This window comes from Malurus melanocephalus, unplaced genomic scaffold (genome assembly GCF_030028575.1).
Source record: "Malurus melanocephalus ecotype Western Australia unplaced genomic scaffold, MMel_1.1 scaffold_407, whole genome shotgun sequence".
Taxonomy (NCBI): domain Eukaryota; kingdom Metazoa; phylum Chordata; class Aves; order Passeriformes; family Maluridae; genus Malurus; species Malurus melanocephalus.
Window position 1 is genome coordinate 198,187 of NW_026623639.1, and position 19,946 is coordinate 218,132.

The following is a 19,946-nucleotide window of genomic DNA, read 5'->3' on the forward strand; positions in this document are numbered from 1 at the left end:
GCGGAGCCGACCCCACCCCGGCCCCACCCGCGCCCGCGGACCCGGCCGAGCGCCCGGCCGGTGGAGCATCGCTCGCAACCCAGCCCGGCGGTGCCCGGTCCCGGCCGTGCCCGGTCTGGCAGTGCCCCGTGCAGCGGTTCCCGAGTCCGGCGGTGTCCGGTGAAGGGGTGCCCCACCCGGCGGTGCCCGGTCCGGTGGTGCCGAGCCCGACAGTGCCCAGTCCGGTGGTGCCCCGTGCAGCGGTACCCTATCCGGTGGTACCCAGCCCGGCGGCGCCCATCCCAGCCGTGCCCGGTCCCGCAGTGCCCTGTCTGGCCGTGCCCGGTGCAGCGGTGCCCATCCCGGCGGTGCCCGGTCCGGCGGTGCCCATCCCGGCCGTACCCATCCCGGCGGTGCCCAGCCCGGCCGTGCCCGGTCCGGCGGTGCCCGGCGCAGCGGTGCCCATCCCGGCAGTGCCCATCCCGGCCGGTGCCGGTGCCGGAGGCGGAGCGGAGCGGGCGGAGCGGCACCTGCGTGCTGCAGGCGGCGGCGGGGCGGCCTCTCGGCGGTGCCGCCAGACGGCGGTGGCCGGGCTGGGCGCTGCCGGGAGCGCATCCCCCGCTCTGCYCCGCTCCGCTCCGCCCCGCAGCCGCGGCCATGACCGACAACATCCCGCTGCAGCCGGTCCGGCAGAAGAAGCGCATGGACAGCAAACACCGCGGAGGGTGAGGCAGCGGCGGGGCCGCGCTCGGGATGCGCGGGTGGAGGTGGCGGCGGTGGCGGCAGCGGCCCGAGCCCGGGCAGGAACAGGAACAAGAACAGGAGCAGGAGCAGGAGCAGGAGCAGGAACAGGAACAGGAGCAGGAACAGGAGCAGGAACAGGGGAAAAGGAGGAGGAGGAGGAGGTGGGGGAGGCAGCGGGCGCTGACAGGTTGCTCCTGACGCCATTGCCGCGGCACGCCCGGGCGCAGGGCAGGATCCAGCCGGGCTGCGGGGATGGGCACAGCCCTGGCAGCCCCTCGGGGAGCGGATCCGCCCGGCCGGCCCGCACCGCGCCCCCGGAGCCGCGGACAAAGCGGGGATCAGCGCTCGGAGGAGCCGCGCCGGGCGGGGGCTGTGTCACCGCGGCCGTGTCCCCGCGGCCCGCCCGGCCCGGCTCCTKCTTGTCACCATCCATCCATCCCCCTGTGGCGCACGGCCGGGCTGGAGAATGCTCGGCCTTCGCTGGGAAGAGCGCTGGACCATAAATGGTGCGTGTAACAAAGGCCCGGCTCGCTTTATGTATCAGCACGGCAATACAATATCCTTGTGGGCGATGTTGCAATRGCCCGAGCGTGGGATGCGTCCCTGGAGGAGGCGTATGTATGTGTTCATACTGGTATTCCCAGGCAGGAAGTTAAGCAGGAAAAATGGTTTTCTAATACTCTTCCATTATGGGATTGCAGCACTGTGCACACAGGTTGGTTTGCACAGCGTGTCCAAGTCACCTGGCTGTCAATTCACAGCATTCCATTTGTCCCTGGGTAATCTGGGCTTGTAAAATGTGCTGAGTGATATTAGCAAAATAAACCAAAATATCGAAGGAGATCTTCGCTGTTAGAACAAGGGGAAATAGACAGGKTTTCCTTGTTTATGTTTTGGTTGGTTTTGTTTGGATTCCGAGTCCTGTAATTGACGTTGTTGTACCGAGTTTATTCAGCATTAATTTATTGCTGGTTKCCAGCATGTTTCTGGTAGCTGCTGTAGCAGCAGCCATGCCGGGGAGGTGTGTGATGCAGCAGCAATCCCCCCGTGCCTGTGTCACATGCACCGCTGAGCAAGTGCCACAAGGTGCAGCCACCGTGGCATTGCATTTGGTGACGTGATTGAAGGGAGCAGCGAGAGGTGAAGGCCTGGGAAATTTCTCCAAGCTCCTCGAATGATTTCTGTTCCTGAAGTTCTCTAATCCCCACCAGGAGCCTCCTGGGTGTTAGGATGTGGTTAGTGCTGCCCTCAGCTCTGGGTCATCGGCTGTGGATTCCACCTGATTAGCAGCCACTGAGAGGCTTTCCAGTGGTAGCAAAAAAATTCCAGCAGCATGAGAAGGAAGATTGCTTAGGGTTTTTACTCAATAGCAGTTGAAATGAATTGGATTTGGGGTTTCTGTTCAGTGCAGTAATAGTTTGGGGATGGTGCTGGTTAAATATGAGGAATCCTTGTTTTAGTGATGGGCAGACTGTGATCCCTCAGCATTTGATCAAGTGATGGATAGCAAAGCACTGGAGTCCAGCCAGTCCAAACCAGTGTTGTAAACCATAGAAAAGATCATCCAGCACCTCAGGGACAGTCTCTGGTGTCATCCAGAGCAGAGTCCTGGGCATCCTAAGCCATAATCAAAGCCTCCTTCTTCTGTTCCCTCTGAGGAGGAACCCARCCAAAATCCATCCAAGTTACATTCCTCAGTGCATATGAAACACCAGGGATAAGCCAGGCTTGATAAGCTTCGTGTTACCATAGCCCCAACTGGTTCCTGATGTGGGGGTTCCCCCACAAGTGGGGCTGAGTTTTCACACAGATTGTTGTCAGTGTGGTCTGCTGGAGTAGGGAGCAGATTTCGGGTGTTGTACTGAACGACTTCATGGAAATTTTTGTTTCTGTTAACATAAAAGTGAGAAATGTCTGCTTCACCTGTGGGGCAGGTGCCATGCAGCMAGGCTGTCATTACCCTCAGCCTGTCCCACGCTTTGAAGGGAAGCCAGGGAGGAACTGGCTGAGCAGCCTTGCAGAGATGAGTGATGGCTCAGCCAGCTCTCTGTGTGTCAGAGAGGARCCATGTGCTCATTGAACCGATGGGAGAAGCTGTGGTTTGTCCCTGGGCACGACTTTAACGTGGCTGCTCCATCAAAGCTGAGCTCTGAACTGTGTGCTCTGTGCCCTGAGTGAGCCCTGCTCATCCTCATCCCACCCTTTGCAGCACCAGGACAGCTCTGTGCCAGCGGGAGGGAAGGGTGGCATTTGTCAAAGCTGAGCTCTGAATTGTGTGCTCTGTGCCCTGAGTGAGCCCTGCTCATCCTCATCCCACCCTGTGCAGCAGGAGCAGCTCTGTGCCAGCGGCAGGGAAGGGTGGCATTTGTCAAAGCTGAGCTCTGAATTGTGTGCTCTGTGCCCTGAGTGAGCCCTGCTCATCCTCATCCCACCCTGTGCAGCAGAAGCAGCTCTGTGCCAGCGGAGGGGAGGGTGGCATTTATTGCAGCAGGGGTGGAGAGGGAGCCCAGGCTGTGTCGGGGAGGGATCTGCCCATTCCTGGGCTACCCCGGGTGCTCCTCTCAGCACATGACACTTTCCCCTAAATACACATGAGCTYTCCCCTAAATAGCTGGTGCTGTCAGCCCTCGATCCTGCCGGGCTGATTTTMACCAGCACACTGCTGTGCTGTGCTGTGCTGCCATGGGAAAGGCCTGGCTCCAGAGCTGCCAGGGAAGGAGGAGCTTTACAGGAACCCTTCACGAGGCTGTGCCATTGTGTGTGCCTGTGTACTCTGGCTCTGGTTGAAATGGCAAACTCCATTTCAGAGTACACAGAGCGGGACGGGAGCTCCTGCCCTCGCTGTGCCCGACTGTGGGTGTGCCTTGGCACTGCCAGGCTCTGGGAATTGCAGCTCTGACCCATTCCAGAGCTGTCCCAGCTGCACCAGGAATGCTCCAGACTGCTTCACATGGAATATTTCATGTGGGGGTGCATAAAGAGGGGAGGTGGTCGTGTGTGGCTCTGGTTTTCTTTAGCTTACTTTTGAAATAATGTCATGTGGGAGGTKGGTTTGTGTATCAAAGGTTCTGAGAACAGCCCAGGAGGGTCATARGAGCATCATCTGAGAAATGTGCTTGGTTTAGAAGTGACTGAATATGTCAATGCACCTCAGCACTGATTTGACAAATGCTTCCTCAGTATTACACAAATGTGGCACTTCTTTCCCATTAGGTTTGTTTTACGTGGAAATATTTTTCGTATTTTTCATTTGATCTTCAAATCCTTCTCCATCAAACATGCAGCATTTATAAATAGACCCCGCTTCTGGGTAGTGGCTGTTCATCTGACAGTCAATCTGCCATGTTTCTGCCTCTTAGCTCATCCCTAGCAATGTGTTTTTGGAAGCAGATGCAGTCCCAGGTGAAGTGCAGAGCAGATCTGTTTTTCGGGTCCCTGTGCAGCTTTAGGGCAGCATCACTCACAGGACTCAACGTTTCAGGTAAAATTTGCATCCAGAGAGATTCTTTTGAGTGGCTGTGACTTTATTTTAGGGTTTGTGAGTTGGTTTCTTCTTGTTATTTTTGCCAAGTTGTGATTTATAATGTGAATTTCACAGTGCTGTAAAAGCTGCCCCATATAAGGTGTCTTCATATATTTTTCATGGTCTTTTTGTAAGGTGATAATTTTTAAAGTTCGTGATTTACCCTTGCTAGACTTGCTAGATTTCTGTACCTGAGGAGTTATTGCAGGATTGTTCTTTAGTGCTCCAGCTGCAAAATGGGGAAGGAGAAATGTTTGGGAATGTGTTCCTGAACTTTTATAGAAAACTGTTTACATTTCTGTAACTTCATGATTCCTATTCTTGGAAAGTGCACGTTAATTTTATCAGCATTTCTCAGCAGAAATGTAAACTTTCAGCTGTTTTTCTGGACAATCTTTCCCTTTCCAGGGTGCAGTCTTCAGATTTCATGATGGAAAATGTTTTATTATATCTAATAATCCAAATAATACTCTGCCAGAAACTTCCTCTTATGCCACTGCCTTTGCTCTGAGCAGAAATCTTTGGAGTGAAGCAGCCCCTTCCCTCATCATCTGGGTTCCTAAAATTGAGACTTAAAAATAGGGGTGGTATTCAGAGAAACAGCAGATCACTGAACTGTGCAATCCCTGCGAAATTCTTCCAGGGAGGAACAAGAACTTCAGTGGGAAAAGCTGACAGCTCCAGTCAAAAGGAGTTTTTATTTAATGGCCACCAAATCTGATCTGAAAACACATTTGTATGTGCTCAGAGTACTTTGTTTCTGAAACCCAGCTGAATGGATTTTTCTGTTTTACATTAAAATTACTCAGTTTCCAGAGGAGAAGGGGAAAAGATGAACTAATTACCTTACTGATTCTTCCCCAACGATGTTTAAGGCATGACTGAAAAGTTTAAAAATCACTGGAAATTATGGCAAATTGGCTATGTGTGAAGAGGGGAAACACAGGAGGGGAAACACCATCACAGCACAGTGAGAGTGCACAGACAGCACTGGGGTTGAGTAAATGCCTTCAGAACAAAAATCCTGGAAGGTTTACGGGGTAAAAGTCGGGATTTGAGGCCACTGGGGCAGGAGTTCCTGGCTGAGGCTGAGCCCTGTGATGTAATGGGATTGCTGAGCTGGGATTCCTGAGTGCTGAGGAACCTCCCCAGTTCAAGTGTTGCGACATGGAGCTCTCAGTGCTGGTTGTAGTATTGTGTTCCTTGGTTATTTTTTATTTAAATACTTCACACAGAAACCTCATGCTGAAAGGCTGTGCAGGAGACTTCAGTGGAAATGCTGGATATTCTTTACTTGGGCATGAATATTCCTGATATTTGCCTTCAAAACTTGCTGGGCAGGCAGTTTTTCTTTTGTTTGTCTAATTAGGTTTTCAGTTTGCTTTCCCTGTAACTCAGGAGGTTGCAAAAGCTGTGACTCCAGCCAGGCCGGGATTTCACAAAAGTATTATTTTTACTCAGCAGATTCTCATTCCCTTTCTTGCTTATATTTGGAGCTGCATTATTTTTTTGTAATAATGCATTTTTAACTTACCATCCTTACAGCTACAAGTATGTTTGTGGTGGAAATGCTGCAAGAGGTCACCGTACTGTAAATATTGTGATATAGGTGTGGGGGTGTTTTTGCTCTTGAGTACAATCCCTATAAAAGGCCCAACCTAAAAAATAAACAAAGGTAAATGGTTTCAGATGTCTGATTGCAAGGACTGACTGATTTTTCCTGACTGGGAAGCACATTGTGATGAAGCAGGGTGTGTGGACACCACATTTCCTCTCTTGGGAAAAGCTCTGTTTTGGAGCCTTTTCTCCTTTGTGGGAGAAGGAAAACCACTTTTCCCTTTTTTTTTTTTTTTTTTTTTTCCTCTGTGCAGCATTTCTACATTCTGTTGGAATCCCAATGCCACCATTTCCACTGTTTTCCATTAGAATATATTTGGGATCAATGACTGTTTGTCTCAGGTCTTCACCTGCAGACACAAAATGCAATTTAAAGGTGTCCAGCTCATAAAACACTCCTGCAGCAGAGCTGATAAATTTGAGTGTTTAACACCAGCTTTGCTGTTTGTCCCATGTTGGTCACTAACTGCCTTTCACACATGGCTGTTACACACAAATGTGGGGAAAAGGAGCTGCCAGGGAGTGGATTTGTGTTGTTTGGTGATTTCTGGGTGCAGGTGAAAGCTGGAGGATCCTTGGTGAAGTTGGGGGATTTTACCCTGCTCTGGTGCTGGAACAGAGGGTTTGACCTAAGCTGGAGCTGAAGGAATGCCCTGAGCACCATGCCAGGCTTGTGATTCCGTGTTCCTGCTGCTGTGGGGGTGCTGGGAGTGCTCTGCTCTCTTGTCAGCATTTTGGTCTCAAAGCTTCTCTCACAAGAAAAACACCTGCCTTGTGTTGGGTGGCATCTGTACCCTTAGGGTTTGCATTGCTCTTGGGACAGACTGCAGAAAATTCACCTTTTCGGGCTTGTCTGTGACTTTTCATGGAATAGAATAATGTCCAAGTGATTTGGTTATGCAAAAGTTCTTCTGTATAGTTTAAAAAGCCCGAGAGGAATGATCTTTCAAGCCAGGCCGGTGAATGTCTGTGCCTGCTCAGGGGTCACCTGCTGGCACCTCTTTATTTCTGCAAACAAAGTTGAGTTTTAGGTCACTTCTGTGCTCAGGGAACAGACTTAACTGATAAAATTTCTTTCTGTTTGCAGCCAGCAGGGCTTGAAACATTAAAAATCGTGTTCTTTGTAGGTAACCACCTTCTTTGTGGAGAGTGGTGAGCTCTGTTCTGTGCACTGCGTGTATCTTCTTGCAAGACAGGGACTTCAGAGTGCTTTGTGTTCTTTCTGAAATAGTTATTGTTTTGTTAGCAACCTTAAATAGTTATTTCTTACTGCATTGAACTGAACTCCTGGGCAGAATGCTCAATTCAAGAACAACTTTTTGGGGTACATTCTGGAAAGATGTTTTGTAAGAGCTCTGAAGCTTTTGCTTATCAATCTGGCTGAGATTGGCTTTCCCCAGTGTCAGTGAAATTCAATAGGGCTGTTCTTAAAGGAACAAGGGGACTGGAGAGGGATTGGCTTTCAGAAAGCAGCAGTGACAACAGAAAAATACCCCTTTTGGGGTTTGGGAGGGTTCAGTGCTGCAATTTGGGACAGATTGGCTTTTCCAAGGTACAGGAGGGATGGCTGGTACATCTTTGCATCTCCATGGAGGAGCTGACCTTGCCTTGAGGAAGGATTTGTAATGGGGCAGGGCATGGTTTTCTTCACTGAAATTGGTGTGAATTGGAGTTCTTGGTGGCCTTGGTGCCAACTGAAGGTCCTGAGAGGCACCAGGAGCTGGTGCAGGCAGTGGGTGTGTGGGACTCAGAGGAGGGTGTTAGTAATTAACTGATTAACTAATTAATGGATGCTCCTTCTGCAGGTGTTGTGAGTGTTCAAAATTAACTGGTTAACTAATTAATGGATGTCCCTTCTGCAGGTGTTGTGTGTTCAAAATTAACTGATTAACTAATTAATGGATGTCCCTTCTGCAGGTGTTGTGTGTTCAAAATTAACTAATTAACTAATTAACTAATTAATGGATGTCCCTTCTGCAGGTGTTGTGAGTGTTTAAAATGCTGTGGGAGGAGGGAGCCCAGGCCTCGGACAGTGTGGCTCGGCCACCCTGAGAAGAGAGAGCAGCGCTACCCTCGCAATGTCATCAACAATCAGAAATACAACTTCTTCACCTTCCTGCCTGGGGTGAGTATCTATAAAGCTGTGTTTCATCCTTGCATTCCAAAGATTTCCCCACTTTGCAGTGGTTTTACAATAGAGAGCTGGAGAAAGTGGTGGGGTTGTGTTTGGTGTTGTTGAGTTCATGCCAAGCCTGAGCACAGCAGCAAACCCAGCACAGATCTGTCCTAAGTGTCCAGAGCTTCTTTAAAACTGCCCCAGTTGGTACTTGGGCACTGTGGGAGCATGCAGAAATGTTTCTGGTGGTTAGTTCAACGTGCATAACATCCTGTATCTCCTTTCTTTTCTTAGGTGTTGTTTAACCAGTTCAAATACTTCTTCAACCTTTATTTCTTGCTCTTGGCCTGCTCTCAGTTCGTGGTTGAAATGAGGCTCGGTGCACTCTACACCTACTGGGTTCCTCTGGTAGGTCATTCAAGGTTTATTTATCATGAAAGTTTCAGTGTTTGACAAAATTTCCTGTGCTGCCTATTCTGTGGGGTGTAAATTTGCATCCTAATTCATATTTTTAACTTGCTCCTGAGGTCTGTGTGTTGTGGGGTTTAGCTTTTCAATGCAGTGAAATCCTTGGTAAAGACCAGAAAGAAGTGAAGGGGCAGCTTTGGGATATTGCATGAAATATTGGGATATTTGGTGAAATTCTGTTTGTGTTAAAGCCTGAATCTCCATGAATTCTCCGTCAAATGCTGCATTGCATTTGCTGTGGGAATCTGCTGCTGGTTTCATAGGATCCTGTCCTATAAATGAAATTATATGACTATAAATTAAATTATATGAACATAGGATCTCTGCTGTTGTACAGGCAGTTATGATTTGTCTGTGCCAGTGCAATCAGAGCTGCAGAAAGCAGGATAAGGCAGTTGTTAGTCCATTTTTCTGCTGTGAGTGTAGGGGCTGAAATGCCATGTGAGATGACACAGGCAGTTGGAACATGTGGGAATATTTTGGGGGTGATTATTTGAAGACTCTTCAAACAGCTGCAACTCAAGTTGAAAATAGCTGACCCTTGGAAAATATTGTTTTGGAAAGCAGGGAGGAGTTTTGAGGTAAATGAACAGGTGCATGTCATTACTATATTAATTAGGTCACACATTTAGACATATGTATGTAGTAGAAATCATCATGTTCCCTTCTGAAAATAATAAAGTTCCTTACTGACAACGGTTGGCAGTTCATAGTTGAAATTTTCAGCACAACACAGGTTTTGAAAAGTTCATTTTCTGTGGTGCATGGGAAGTGCTTTAGCTGTTTAGTGAGTSTGAGCTAATAGTCTCTGATAGAAACACGATTTTGTGATACCAACCCCATAAAGAATTGTTTTGTTTTAATTCAGTTGTTTTTTATACAGTGAAGGGTGTGATGTGGGCATTTCCTCCTGGCAAGAGGAAATTAAATGACTGCTCATATGCACAGCAAAGTAGGACTGAAGCCCTAATCAGGCAAACATGTAATTATGCCATGAGCAGTGCACATAAATATCTCAAGAGYGTTAATTTGTGTAGGTTGAGTGTCTGTACACACACACATGAAGGCACGTGCATTCTCTATTTATCTGTGTCTGTAAAAAGGGGGTTATACAGATTTTTGTGTGGATTTGTGTGTAAAGAGCTCTCCCAGATGAGTTGTGCTGGTGGGAAACTCAGATTTGGGGGATCTTGCCTTACCCTGCACTTCTGTGCAAACCCTCTGTTATTAYCTGTGAGTGAAATGAAATGCACTTCCTACAGTCTGCAGATAAACTTTGCAAAGGTTTTCTTGGGGATAAACTTCACCAARATTTGCTTGGGGAGGGCATCACGATAAAATTGAGACTTGCTGCTTAAAGGAATTTTTTTTTTTTTCAATGTAGGTTTGGCATTGGGAGTTTGCACAGCAGGATTTAGGAGGCTCAGATAGAATAAGGCAACGCAGAATTGTTGGCACTGATAAATATTGCTCTTATTAGAGGCAGATGTGATTTTTTTGCTGACCTTTTCATCCCCCTGTGCTGCTTGCAGGGGTTTGTGCTGGCTGTCACGGTGATCCGCGAGGCGGCCGAGGAGATCCGATGCTACATGAGGGACAAGGAAGTGAACTCGCAGATCTACAGCAAGCTCACAGCCAGAGGTCAGCTCTGTGGCTCYGGAATGCAGCTCTGCTGACAGCCAGAGCCAGAGTTCAGGGGGCTGGGGGTTCCTGGGCACGTGGCTTTTGTGGCCCTGGCTCCAGGAGGGWTGGGGTTGGGGTTTGCTCAGGAGTTTGGRGAATGGTCTGGGTGGGAAGGGACCCTAAAGATCATCCAGTGTCACCCCTGCCAGACAGAGCTTAAGCTCCTATTCTAGGGCAGAGCCCGAGCTCATTCTGCTGTCCCAGGGCAGAGCCCAGAGCCTTGTCTGGAGGAAGTTTGTCTCACAGCCTTTTGTGAATTATGCCACTTTGCCAAAAAGATCCCTAACGTTGTGTTCATCATGACTGGGTGCTGTTGGCTGTGCCTGGGAGTCCCCAGGCAGCATTTCGTAGAATCATGGAATGGTTTGGGTTGGGAGGGACCTTAAAGCCCACCCAGTGCCACCCTTACCATGGGCAGGGACACTTCCACTGTCCCAGGATGCTCTAAACCCAGTCCAGCCTGGCCTTGGGCACTGCCAGGGATCCAGGGTGCTGCTCTGGGTACCCTGTGCCAGGGCTGCCCACCCTAAAGAGCCTGTGGGGTGTGTGTGTGTGTGTGTGGCAGCAGCAGCTGATGCAGTTCCTCAGTTCCTGTGTGTTTGTCCATCCCCTGCAGCCTCCTCAGGGCCCCRTTGGTGGTTAAGCCTGGGCTGGGGCTCAGCTGAGCCTGGCTCTGSCCATTGTTTGCAGCTCTGCTGTACCCAACAAAGCTTTCTGAATTCTCATCTCAACAGCCCTGTGCTGCCTCTCTATGGACTTACTCCTAATGCCATGACAAAGATGGTGAGGCCAGYGTTTTGTTTTAAAAAGGGAATGAACTGAGTTTGAACAACTTTTGGTTTTTTCTTTTCCCATTTCCAATTTCTTTGTTGTGAGAGTTTATACCCCTGAATTGCGATGCAGTGATCTAGGTGTAGTAAAAATATGCTGCAGTTGTAGGACTAAGCCTGATTTTAAATGTAATTGCTGAAGGCTGTATGTGTTTCACATGCCAGGAGTTATAAGGCAGCTCCAAASTGGGGAGTTGGAGTTTCTGAATATTAAATCCCCTTTTAATAACGTGTTCTTACTACAACACTTAAAATGCTTGGCAACCAACAAAGCCTCATCCAAGAGGGGTGTACTACATCTATTTAAAGATATAAAAGAGTTGCCTTCTGGATTCTATTCAATGATCTATAAGGGGCCTGACCTCTCCTTTAGTTCTTTTCATATTGCTRTTACGTTTCCCATGAATGATTTCCCTCCCCCCAGTCCTTTAACATTTCCAATTTTGTGAAAGAAACCACRGAGGATTGGCAGCTGGGCACTAGCTGAAAATCTTAAGGCACTTTATTTAACATGAATTTTGTGCAGAAAGAGGAATGAAACTCTCTAGTATAGTTTAGAGTAGAAAAAAGGTAGAAAATTATTTGATTGTCGCGTGGTTGGGAGAGAAAAGTAATTTTCTGTCCTTCATTGAATCTCAGTACTGAGGTTTTTGGGAGAGCCTTTTCCAGTGATTAAAACCTCAGCAGCTCTGGGAATTACCTGGGAGCAGAGAGGGGCTTTGTGAGGTCCCCTGGCTGGGGATGAGAGTTTGGGGTTTGTTTTATTGCACCCCTTTGTGCAGAGGAAGGAGCTGGGTGTTTAGGGGAGGCCATCACCAGGTCAGAAGTAGAAGCAGCAAATATCAAAATGAGTTGGGACCAGCTGAATAATTAATTTTTGGTGTAGCTGGCAGTAGGACTTGGGCTGTTAGTTTCTTTTTTTGTTGTTGTTGTTGACCAGCACAGGTCATGCTGCAGGATTTTGGCACAGCCCTATACAGACACCTAATGCCAAAAAAACCTCCACCCTAAACCTCTTTTATCTTTTTACCCAGATGAWCCATTTATGTTCCAAAATGATGAAACCAGCACGCTTCTGGAAAGCATTTTTTTTATTATTTTTTGTAGAAAGCTCCCCATTTGAAGGACAGTTGTTTGGATTGTTATAAAAAATAATYAAATTTCAATCCCCCTATTCATAAAGCCACAAGCCTCCCTGTGTTCAGAGGTCTGTGTTCTGATCTGCTTGATGGAAAGCTCGAACTGTGCCTGCRAATTCCTGGTTTGTTTTTCTTCCCTGGCAGCCCCCCCTCTTTGGGTAATGCTGAATAATGGAGAGAAACTGCACAGAAAAAAGTGGGAAGGGACCTCCTACTGAGGGGTGCTGCTTCAGATACAGATCATTGGCATTTACCAGCCATATAAAAACAATATTTTCCCAAACCCTGCCAGCCCTGCTCCCCAGCATAAGGCTACAAAAGTCAWAAGTTTGGTGCAGCACATCAAACAAATCCCTCAGTTGTTTTTTGGGTTTTTTTTTGATGCATTTAAGTTGTTTTAATAAACCTCAGGCTTCATCTTTAATTCCAAATTAAGTGTTTGGATCTGTACCTTAGTGAAGCTCTGGAGTCTTGACTTAAGTGCWCAAATGGTAGAAAAAGGCATCTTTTCTGGTTAATATATTTATTACTTTAAATTATTTTCATGATATATCCATCATGCTGAAGATTTGGTGATAATTTCAAAGACCATAGCTTAAGGTGGAACAAACTGTTTGCATTTTATTAGGTTTCCTTTCTTGTCTTTAAAAAAGGTAAGTCAGGATACAGCAAAGAATGAAACAATCTATTGTTAAAATCTGTCTGATATTTTTTTTAAAGGAGATCAAAACTAATTCCTTTGTTAAACACCAACTTCTATTCTGATTTGCTTAAAAAAAGTACAAACTCAAAGTGATATAAATGCTAAATAAATTTGTGTGTATTTACAGGAGGTATTTCTAGTTGCACTTATAAAAGCAGGAGTTTAAAATTACAAAAATACTTTAATAGCAGAGCAATACAGGGAAATGGAACAGTTGTGCTCTTAGCTGGTTTTAAACATGCATGAGAAAACATCTAATGTTTGGGTGGCAGTTTCCCCACAGAAAGCAAAAGGAATTACAGAATTCCCAAGATCAAAATAAAACTAATTTGAGTAAGTTGCTTTATGGGAGTCAAAGGAAACATCTGGTCCTGGGCCTTCTTAGCAGGACGTGTGCTGCACTCTGCAGAGATGTCACCACAGGGCCAGGGCAGGCTGCAAAAGCAGAATTAGCTACCTAAAAAGGGCATTAATTTATCCAGCAGTTATAAAAGTGTGTGTTGGTTGGAAAGGTCCCCTCTTTGTTTTACCCTCCAGCAGCCGAGGGTGGGAGGTTTTGTGAACAAGACAAATCTGCTGCAGCTGCTTTGGTTTTTCTCATATTGGAAAAATTTTAAAGCAGATGAGACTGTTTTCAGAATAATGATCCAAAAAGCCTTTTATCTGTGTAATGATAGGAAATCRTCACGTTACAGCTTTGTCCAGGCATTAATTTTTCTTTTGCAGCWTGCTTTTCTTAGCTCATTAAGGAAAACATTACAAAAGTGAGTTTGCCTGAATCCTGCAGGTAGTGCTGCTCCTGCTGACAGTCACCAGATAAATCCTTGTGATCTTTAAGAGTGAGTACAGAAAATATGGTTAAACAAATCCCCACTTTTTTTTTGCACATTGGGTCAGGAATGGCTGTGCCTGTGTGGGAAGAGCACAYGGGTCTCTTCCCCCCTCTTCCTTTGCACAGGAGAATATTCAAAAGCACTTTTTGTTGTTTTGTGAATAACCGTATTAAAAGGGGAGGAAGAGATGTTATCTGTCAGACCCTTTTAGTGTCATAGTACCTAACTTTGTATAGCCCATACACAAGACTGCCAGGGATGCTTTTTTTGATCCTCTTGGAGTGCAGCTTTTCTTTTCAAGCCTCAGCGTAATGGACTCTTAATCCCCGGGTTGCTTCCTGCCCTGGCAGAGATGTCTTTAGCCCAGAATTCGTTTTGTTTACCTTTTTTTAAAAAAAAAAACCTGAAAAAAAAATCTCACGAGGCAAACTCCAGAATCCATGAAAGACCTATGAGATATTTGTGAAATGGGCCATGACTGCTTATAATTTGTAGGAATAATTACAGCATGCAAGGAAGTCTGCATTTATTAGCAGCAGTGATGAAGCATGTTGTTAAGCACACACTGTGTCACCAAAGCAGCAGGCTGCCCCCAGCCCAGAATGGCTTTCATTGTTAATTTGGAGCAGAAACACTGAAGCATATCCTGAGARGGATGCTAATGAAGGGACTGCCAGTAGTAAAATCCCAGTGACCTTTGTGCTTTGTGCTAATTTCTATTCCCCCTCCCTTCCCCCTCTGCTTTCCCCCTGAGCTGCTATCTGGCCAGTTAGCCCATGAATTTTGAGGTACAGTAGGAGTGTTGTCYGTGCCAGGGTGAGCTCCACGTGCCTCCCCCACTTCCACTCAAATCACAGCAGATTAAAGAGGCTTTTGTTGAAATATAACAGACACGTAGAGGCAGGGCTCAAATTAACTGATTATAAATCACTAGTTAGTCTGAGAAGCCAAATCTAGAGCTGGCTAATGATTTGAAATTACTAGCCAATTGTTAAATTAATCCCCTGTTTTAAAGCAACGGGGAAATGTTTGACAGCTGCACAGGAATAAATATTTACGTGTTTTCTGTAGGAGCTGTTCTCTGCAGGGCAAAGGAGAGGTGGCAGAGCTGGGCCAGATAYTGGAGCTGCAGCAGGGCAGGAAATGAGCCTGGATTTTAGGTGGGCCCATTGTGCTTAAAGCTTCCAGGTCTTGGCTGGAGAGCTGAGCTTTCAATTTTCAGTCACTTAAGGAAAGGGAGTTGGGTTTGATGGTTCCCTGCTGTAGCTTTCTGTTCTTGCTGTGTTGTCTGTCTGATGCTGAAAGTGTTTTTGAACTCATGAGTTAAAACAGTGGGAAAAGAAGACTTTAAGGAGTTGTTTCAGAGTTATCACTAGGGAGTGGTGGGGGCTTTCTGCATCCAGGGCTCAGGTCTGGAGCTGTTGCATGAGGGGCTYTCAGCTTTTTTTGGGACACCCACCYCTCAGTGGGAGYASTGGGCTSRGGAGGCTTTTCWGGRCAGCATTGCCCARTTCTTGTGGTGGAAATGTCACCCATTGTCCCCATCCCAGTGCAGGAAGGGAGGAAGGAGCCCCACAGAGCACCCCTGAAGCCTGTCCTGCTCTGTCTAACACTGACACCTCTCCTTTGCAGGGACTGTGAAGGTGAAGAGCTCGAACATCCAAGTTGGTGAYCTCATCATCGTTGAGAAGGTTTGCCTTTATATTTATCTTTCCTATGTAAAGTACTTTTTTTTTTTTTTTTGCAAGGCCACAGAAAATGTGATTTTTGATTTCATACTCCTTTCACAATAGGCTTAGAATGTCAGGGATTGAACATGTTAGAGTATTTAATCACTTTTCAGGGTTCYCTCACCCCACCAATAACATCGTTATCCTTACAAATGAGAGCAGCTCTGTAGGTTTGTACCTATAACCTGATTTTTCTACTCATACTATACAAGAACCTCCCTATTCTTTCTGTGAGTGTTGGACACAGGTTAAATACCTGATGCAAATGCACCATCCAGATGTTTCTTTGGGTATAAACATTGCAGTTTTGGGAGACCAATGATCCATTTGTAGGTACTGGTATATACAGGTATATTTTCCCYTCTCTACAAGTTTTTATGTGGTTTTTTGAATCCACTGATGTTATGTTTTTTCCCACACACTCTCTGCAAGCAGCTGTGACCTCTAAAACCAATAGCAGGAAAATACTCAGTATAAAAAAAGAAAATTGGGAGCTGTAGATTCCAGATACAGCCTTTTTTTCTAACATGGGGGACTCCTTGAAAGGAAACCAACATTAGTTTAAGATTTCTTTGTACTTCTAGAATTACTCTGCAGCCCTTTTGTAAACCTAACCCTTGGGTCTGGTCAGTGGGAGCTGGCACCAGTTATTATCCTGCACTTGGAATTCTGCAGGGAAGCGAGTTCAGGATTCAAAGCAAACTGAATCCCAGGCTTGAGGCTGACAAAGGAATCCTCTTTGTCCCTCTGCTGCTCTGGCTGGGGCTGGGTGCACAATCATGGCCTTTCTTCTCCTCCCAGAACCAGAGGGTCCCTGCTGACATGATCTTCCTGAGGACGTCGGAGAAGAATGGTAAACATCTGGAACCAATTGTCAAAATAGCCATTAACCTTTCACTGGTTGTTTAGAGAAAATTATCTTTTGGAAATGCGAAAGAAATAGATAATAGTAAAATTTCAGAGAGGGAGACAATTCAAGTGGTTTTATGGACCACCACTTCTCAGGATGTTATACTCTCTGTTTGTTAATCAGAGTGTGGGGGGTTGAGTCCAGGGTAAGGGAATCTGGTTGCATTTTAGATATAAATCATTTTMCTTGCTGTTCAGGTTTGTTTTGTTAAGTGTGGGATAAGGAAATGTTTGATCAGAAGGATTAGAAAACAGATTAATTGGAACATTTCAAATATCTTCAAAAGTGGAGCACAGAGTATTCTGAACTAGTAGAAGGAAATAAATCCTTCCATTATTAACAAATGTTACTCAGAATCAGACCCTGCTTCCAGAGAAAGAAGGATGTGCCTATCCTAGAGAGGGAACCATTCCTYGAGTTATCTGTAGCTGTGCCCAGGACAGATGTGCCAGGATCCCTGACTGCTGTTGACCATCCCCAGGCTCCTGTTTCCTCCGCACGGACCAGCTGGACGGAGAGACCGACTGGAAACTGCGCCTGCCCGTCAGCTGCACCCAGCGGCTGCCCACGGCCTCTGTAAGTGCCTTTGCTAAAAGCTTTCCTTTSCCAAATCCTCTCCTTTSCCAAATCCTCTCCTTGGGAGTGCTGKGCAGGTTTTACCTGAAAAGCTGCAGGGGCTGCTGGGCTCTTTTATGGGGCACAGACTCAAGAAATCCCCCTCAGTGCACTGCTAACCCCACTGTGGTTTCTGTTGGGCATTTGGGCTGCAGTAGTAATTAACTGGACTGAGTAATTAACTTCACTTGATAAGTAACTCTTGCTGAAGTATTCTGGTGAAACCTTTGTTGGTTATTAAACTGTGGCTGGCTCTGTGTTGGATAGGACCTGCTGCAAATCCGCTCCTACGTCTACGCAGAAGAGCCCAATATTGACATCCACAACTTYGTGGGGACCTTCACCAGGGTGAGTGTCACTGGCACATGCCTGGAATCAACCAGAGATTCACCAGGGTTTGTGAAAATTCCCTCTGCCATCTCCCCAGCATCCTTYTCCTCTGTGGGACTCATCATCCTCTGCCCTTTTGCATCAAATGTGTTTATTTTGTTCTTTATCCCGTTGCAGGAGGACAGTGACCCTCCAGTAAATGAAAGTTTAAGCATAGAAAACACCCTGTGGGCCAGCACAGTCATTGCATCAGGTAAGGCGGAGACCAGTGTACAATTGTTTTTTAAAGGAATATGTTAACAATTTTTAAAGGTATTTCTGTGATGGAATAATAATCTCTGTCAGTTGGAGAAATTAGCAGTTGGAATGAGGTTTCCCCCTTGTCCTGACACCTCTGGGGAGCTGAGCTGACATCTAATTACCTCTTGGACATTCCTAGATGAGAAAGAAGTAGAGTGGCCTTTGGGGCACTCCTTTAGCATCTAGGACCAGAATAGCACTTAATTGCTCTCCACATTGACATCCTAATCTGTAACAGAAATGGTGTCAAATGGATTCTGGTAACAGAAGCTAAGATGAAAGATCTCCAGGTAAGTGCTTCCATTGAGTTTGTCCTATACACTCTTAAAAAAGGAAAGAAATAAAGTCTTTGACAGGTTTTGACTCACAGATAGGATAAACTCCCAAGGCCTGAGATTAATCAATGCCCCCTTGTAGAGGCTTTTCAAAGTAAAAGCTGTGTTCTTCTCCTGCCAGGGTGTTTTCAGGGCAGCAGCTGCAGGAGGGTGGAATTCTGGAGTCCAGTTCTGGAATTAAAGTTGTCAAATGGAGAGACTTGACAGTGCATTTGCAAATATAATTTCAAAGGGTTTGTGCAATTGAGTCTGTTTGAAATGGCCATAAACCAACTAGAAACACTCCTCTTTTTACAGATCAATGGGTCTTCGAGCTTTTTCTAGTCCTGGCAGGTGTTTCCTCTCATTTTGACTGGCTTATCAATATAATACTCAATTTTGTTTCTCCTATGGTAATAATAAATAGCATGTTGTAGATTATTTCTATTAAGAGAAAATGTGGATATTATTTTTCTTCCCCTTTGGGTGGAAGCTGTCAGGTTGTGGTGCCATCTCACCGGGGCAGCCCTTGTAAGATGAAGCAGAGCAATGTGTCTTTTCTCCATCTGCTGCAGGAGGGCTGGGCCTGACTCTGCCTGTTTGCAGTGGATTTGGAGTAGCTGTGCCATCTGCTGATTTGAATTGTGATGATCTTACCACCACCTGCCATCTGGCTCCAGGGATTTCTTGTTGGTTTTAGGGGGGGTTTTAAAGGAATGTTTCTCAGCATATTTTTAGAAGCCACCTCTCTTGAATCAGTCTTATTTAAAAAGAAGTGGCTTGCAGCTTGTTCAGACTTGGATCATTAATGAGAGCAGGGGGATAGCAGAGTATAAAGTAGCAATGCATTGGCAATAATGCTTGTTTTAGAGTTGATTTTCTCCATTTTTAGACTCCTAACATTTGGCAGTAGCAGCTTTTAGACTGTTGACTGTAGATGGTTTTTGCTACGTGGCTTTTTGCAAAGCCTGTAAGAGAAAACCTTTATAAACCCCATAATTTATGGTGCTAAACTGCATTATGTTTCTGCAAGGAGAAAATGGAGAACTTTGTCTCAGCTCTTTAGCAACTGTGGGACAGAGCATTAAAATCCACTGATGGGCTCCCAGCAGCTCCATCTGTTACAGGAAGGTAGGAGTTGCTATGATTCACTTTGTGGTAGGAACAGTATTTAGATAAACGCTTAAATTGTAGATTTTAAAATAAGGTAATTCTGTCTTTGAACTCTGGAATTCATTGCATTTTCTCTGATTGTGTCAGCCTTAATAAATTACCCAGCCCAGAGCTGGTTTAATTCTGACAGAGAATGAAGGATCACTGTCTGGTGTCAGGAAACACCAAAGTGGGATTCCAAGTGGTAGGAGGAAATTCAAGAAATCCTCCATCCCCACCAACTTTTATTTATAGTGTGGAGAGACAGGTGGCACCAAAAAGGGGTCAGGAGAGAGCAGAGCTGGCTGCTCATCCCAGGAGCTGATGGAGTCTGTGATGCTGCATCAAGTCCAGCTCTGTGGTTGAAGAATTACTGCCTGGGAGGGCTTTTCCTGTTCCAGTCTGTATTTCCATGGGTGTTGTGTTCCACACACCAGCTTTTTGAATTTCTGGTTGCATCTAAAATTAACTCCTTTTCACCTGACAAGTATTTTTATGGAGGAAACCTTTGTGTGTGCAGGTACTGTGGTGGGAGTTGTCCTCTACACGGGAAGGGAGCTGCGCAGTGTGATGAATACTTCCAACCCAAGAAGTAAGGTATGGTGAAAAAACAGGCTTATCATAAATAAAAAGGGTCAGAAATGGATTATTTTTTAAAAGAAGATCCTTCCAAATCTATATTACACACTACAGGGACAACTCACAGGAATAATTCTTATTTTCCAGCATGTGATTTAAGATAGTTACCATAACAGAACCTATTTCTCCTGATTTTTTTGGATCCTATTATACACGTGTCTTCTCACTTTTTGAAGATTGTCAAAAGCATTGTTTTATATGTTTATAATGAGACAATCCCAGTGAGAATAGAAAAGCTTATTTTGCTGCATTCTTCTATTGYAGCAGAGCTAAGACACGGTGCAGGGATGTTTACACAGTCAGCAGCTTTTGGCAGCATGA

At 46.0% G+C, this 19,946-nt stretch overlaps 1 protein-coding gene across 3 annotated transcripts in view; it reads left to right on the forward strand.

Annotated features, from left to right (window-relative positions):
- Positions 1 to 521: 521 nt before the first annotated feature.
- The window catches only part of ATP9A (ATPase phospholipid transporting 9A (putative)), a 44,480-nt gene continuing 25,055 nt past the window's right edge, over positions 522 to 19,946 (forward strand). Inside the window, exons 1-10 of one of the 3 annotated variants that reach the window (XM_057379461.1) lie at positions 522 to 704; positions 7,844 to 7,988; positions 8,274 to 8,387; positions 9,980 to 10,088; positions 15,268 to 15,326; positions 16,167 to 16,218; positions 16,757 to 16,851; positions 17,158 to 17,238; positions 17,398 to 17,473; positions 19,507 to 19,583. In XM_057379461.1, coding sequence (XP_057235444.1) covers positions 637 to 704; positions 7,844 to 7,988; positions 8,274 to 8,387; positions 9,980 to 10,088; positions 15,268 to 15,326; positions 16,167 to 16,218; positions 16,757 to 16,851; positions 17,158 to 17,238; positions 17,398 to 17,473; positions 19,507 to 19,583 — 876 coding nt within the window. In that variant the 5' untranslated portion in view covers positions 522 to 636. Of the gene's footprint in view, positions 705 to 7,843; positions 7,989 to 8,273; positions 8,388 to 9,979; positions 10,089 to 13,532; positions 13,642 to 15,267; positions 15,327 to 16,166; positions 16,219 to 16,756; positions 16,852 to 17,157; positions 17,239 to 17,397; positions 17,474 to 19,506; positions 19,584 to 19,946 lie in introns of those variants that run through there. The other 2 variants (XM_057379460.1, XM_057379462.1) reach the window with 2 other exon arrangements.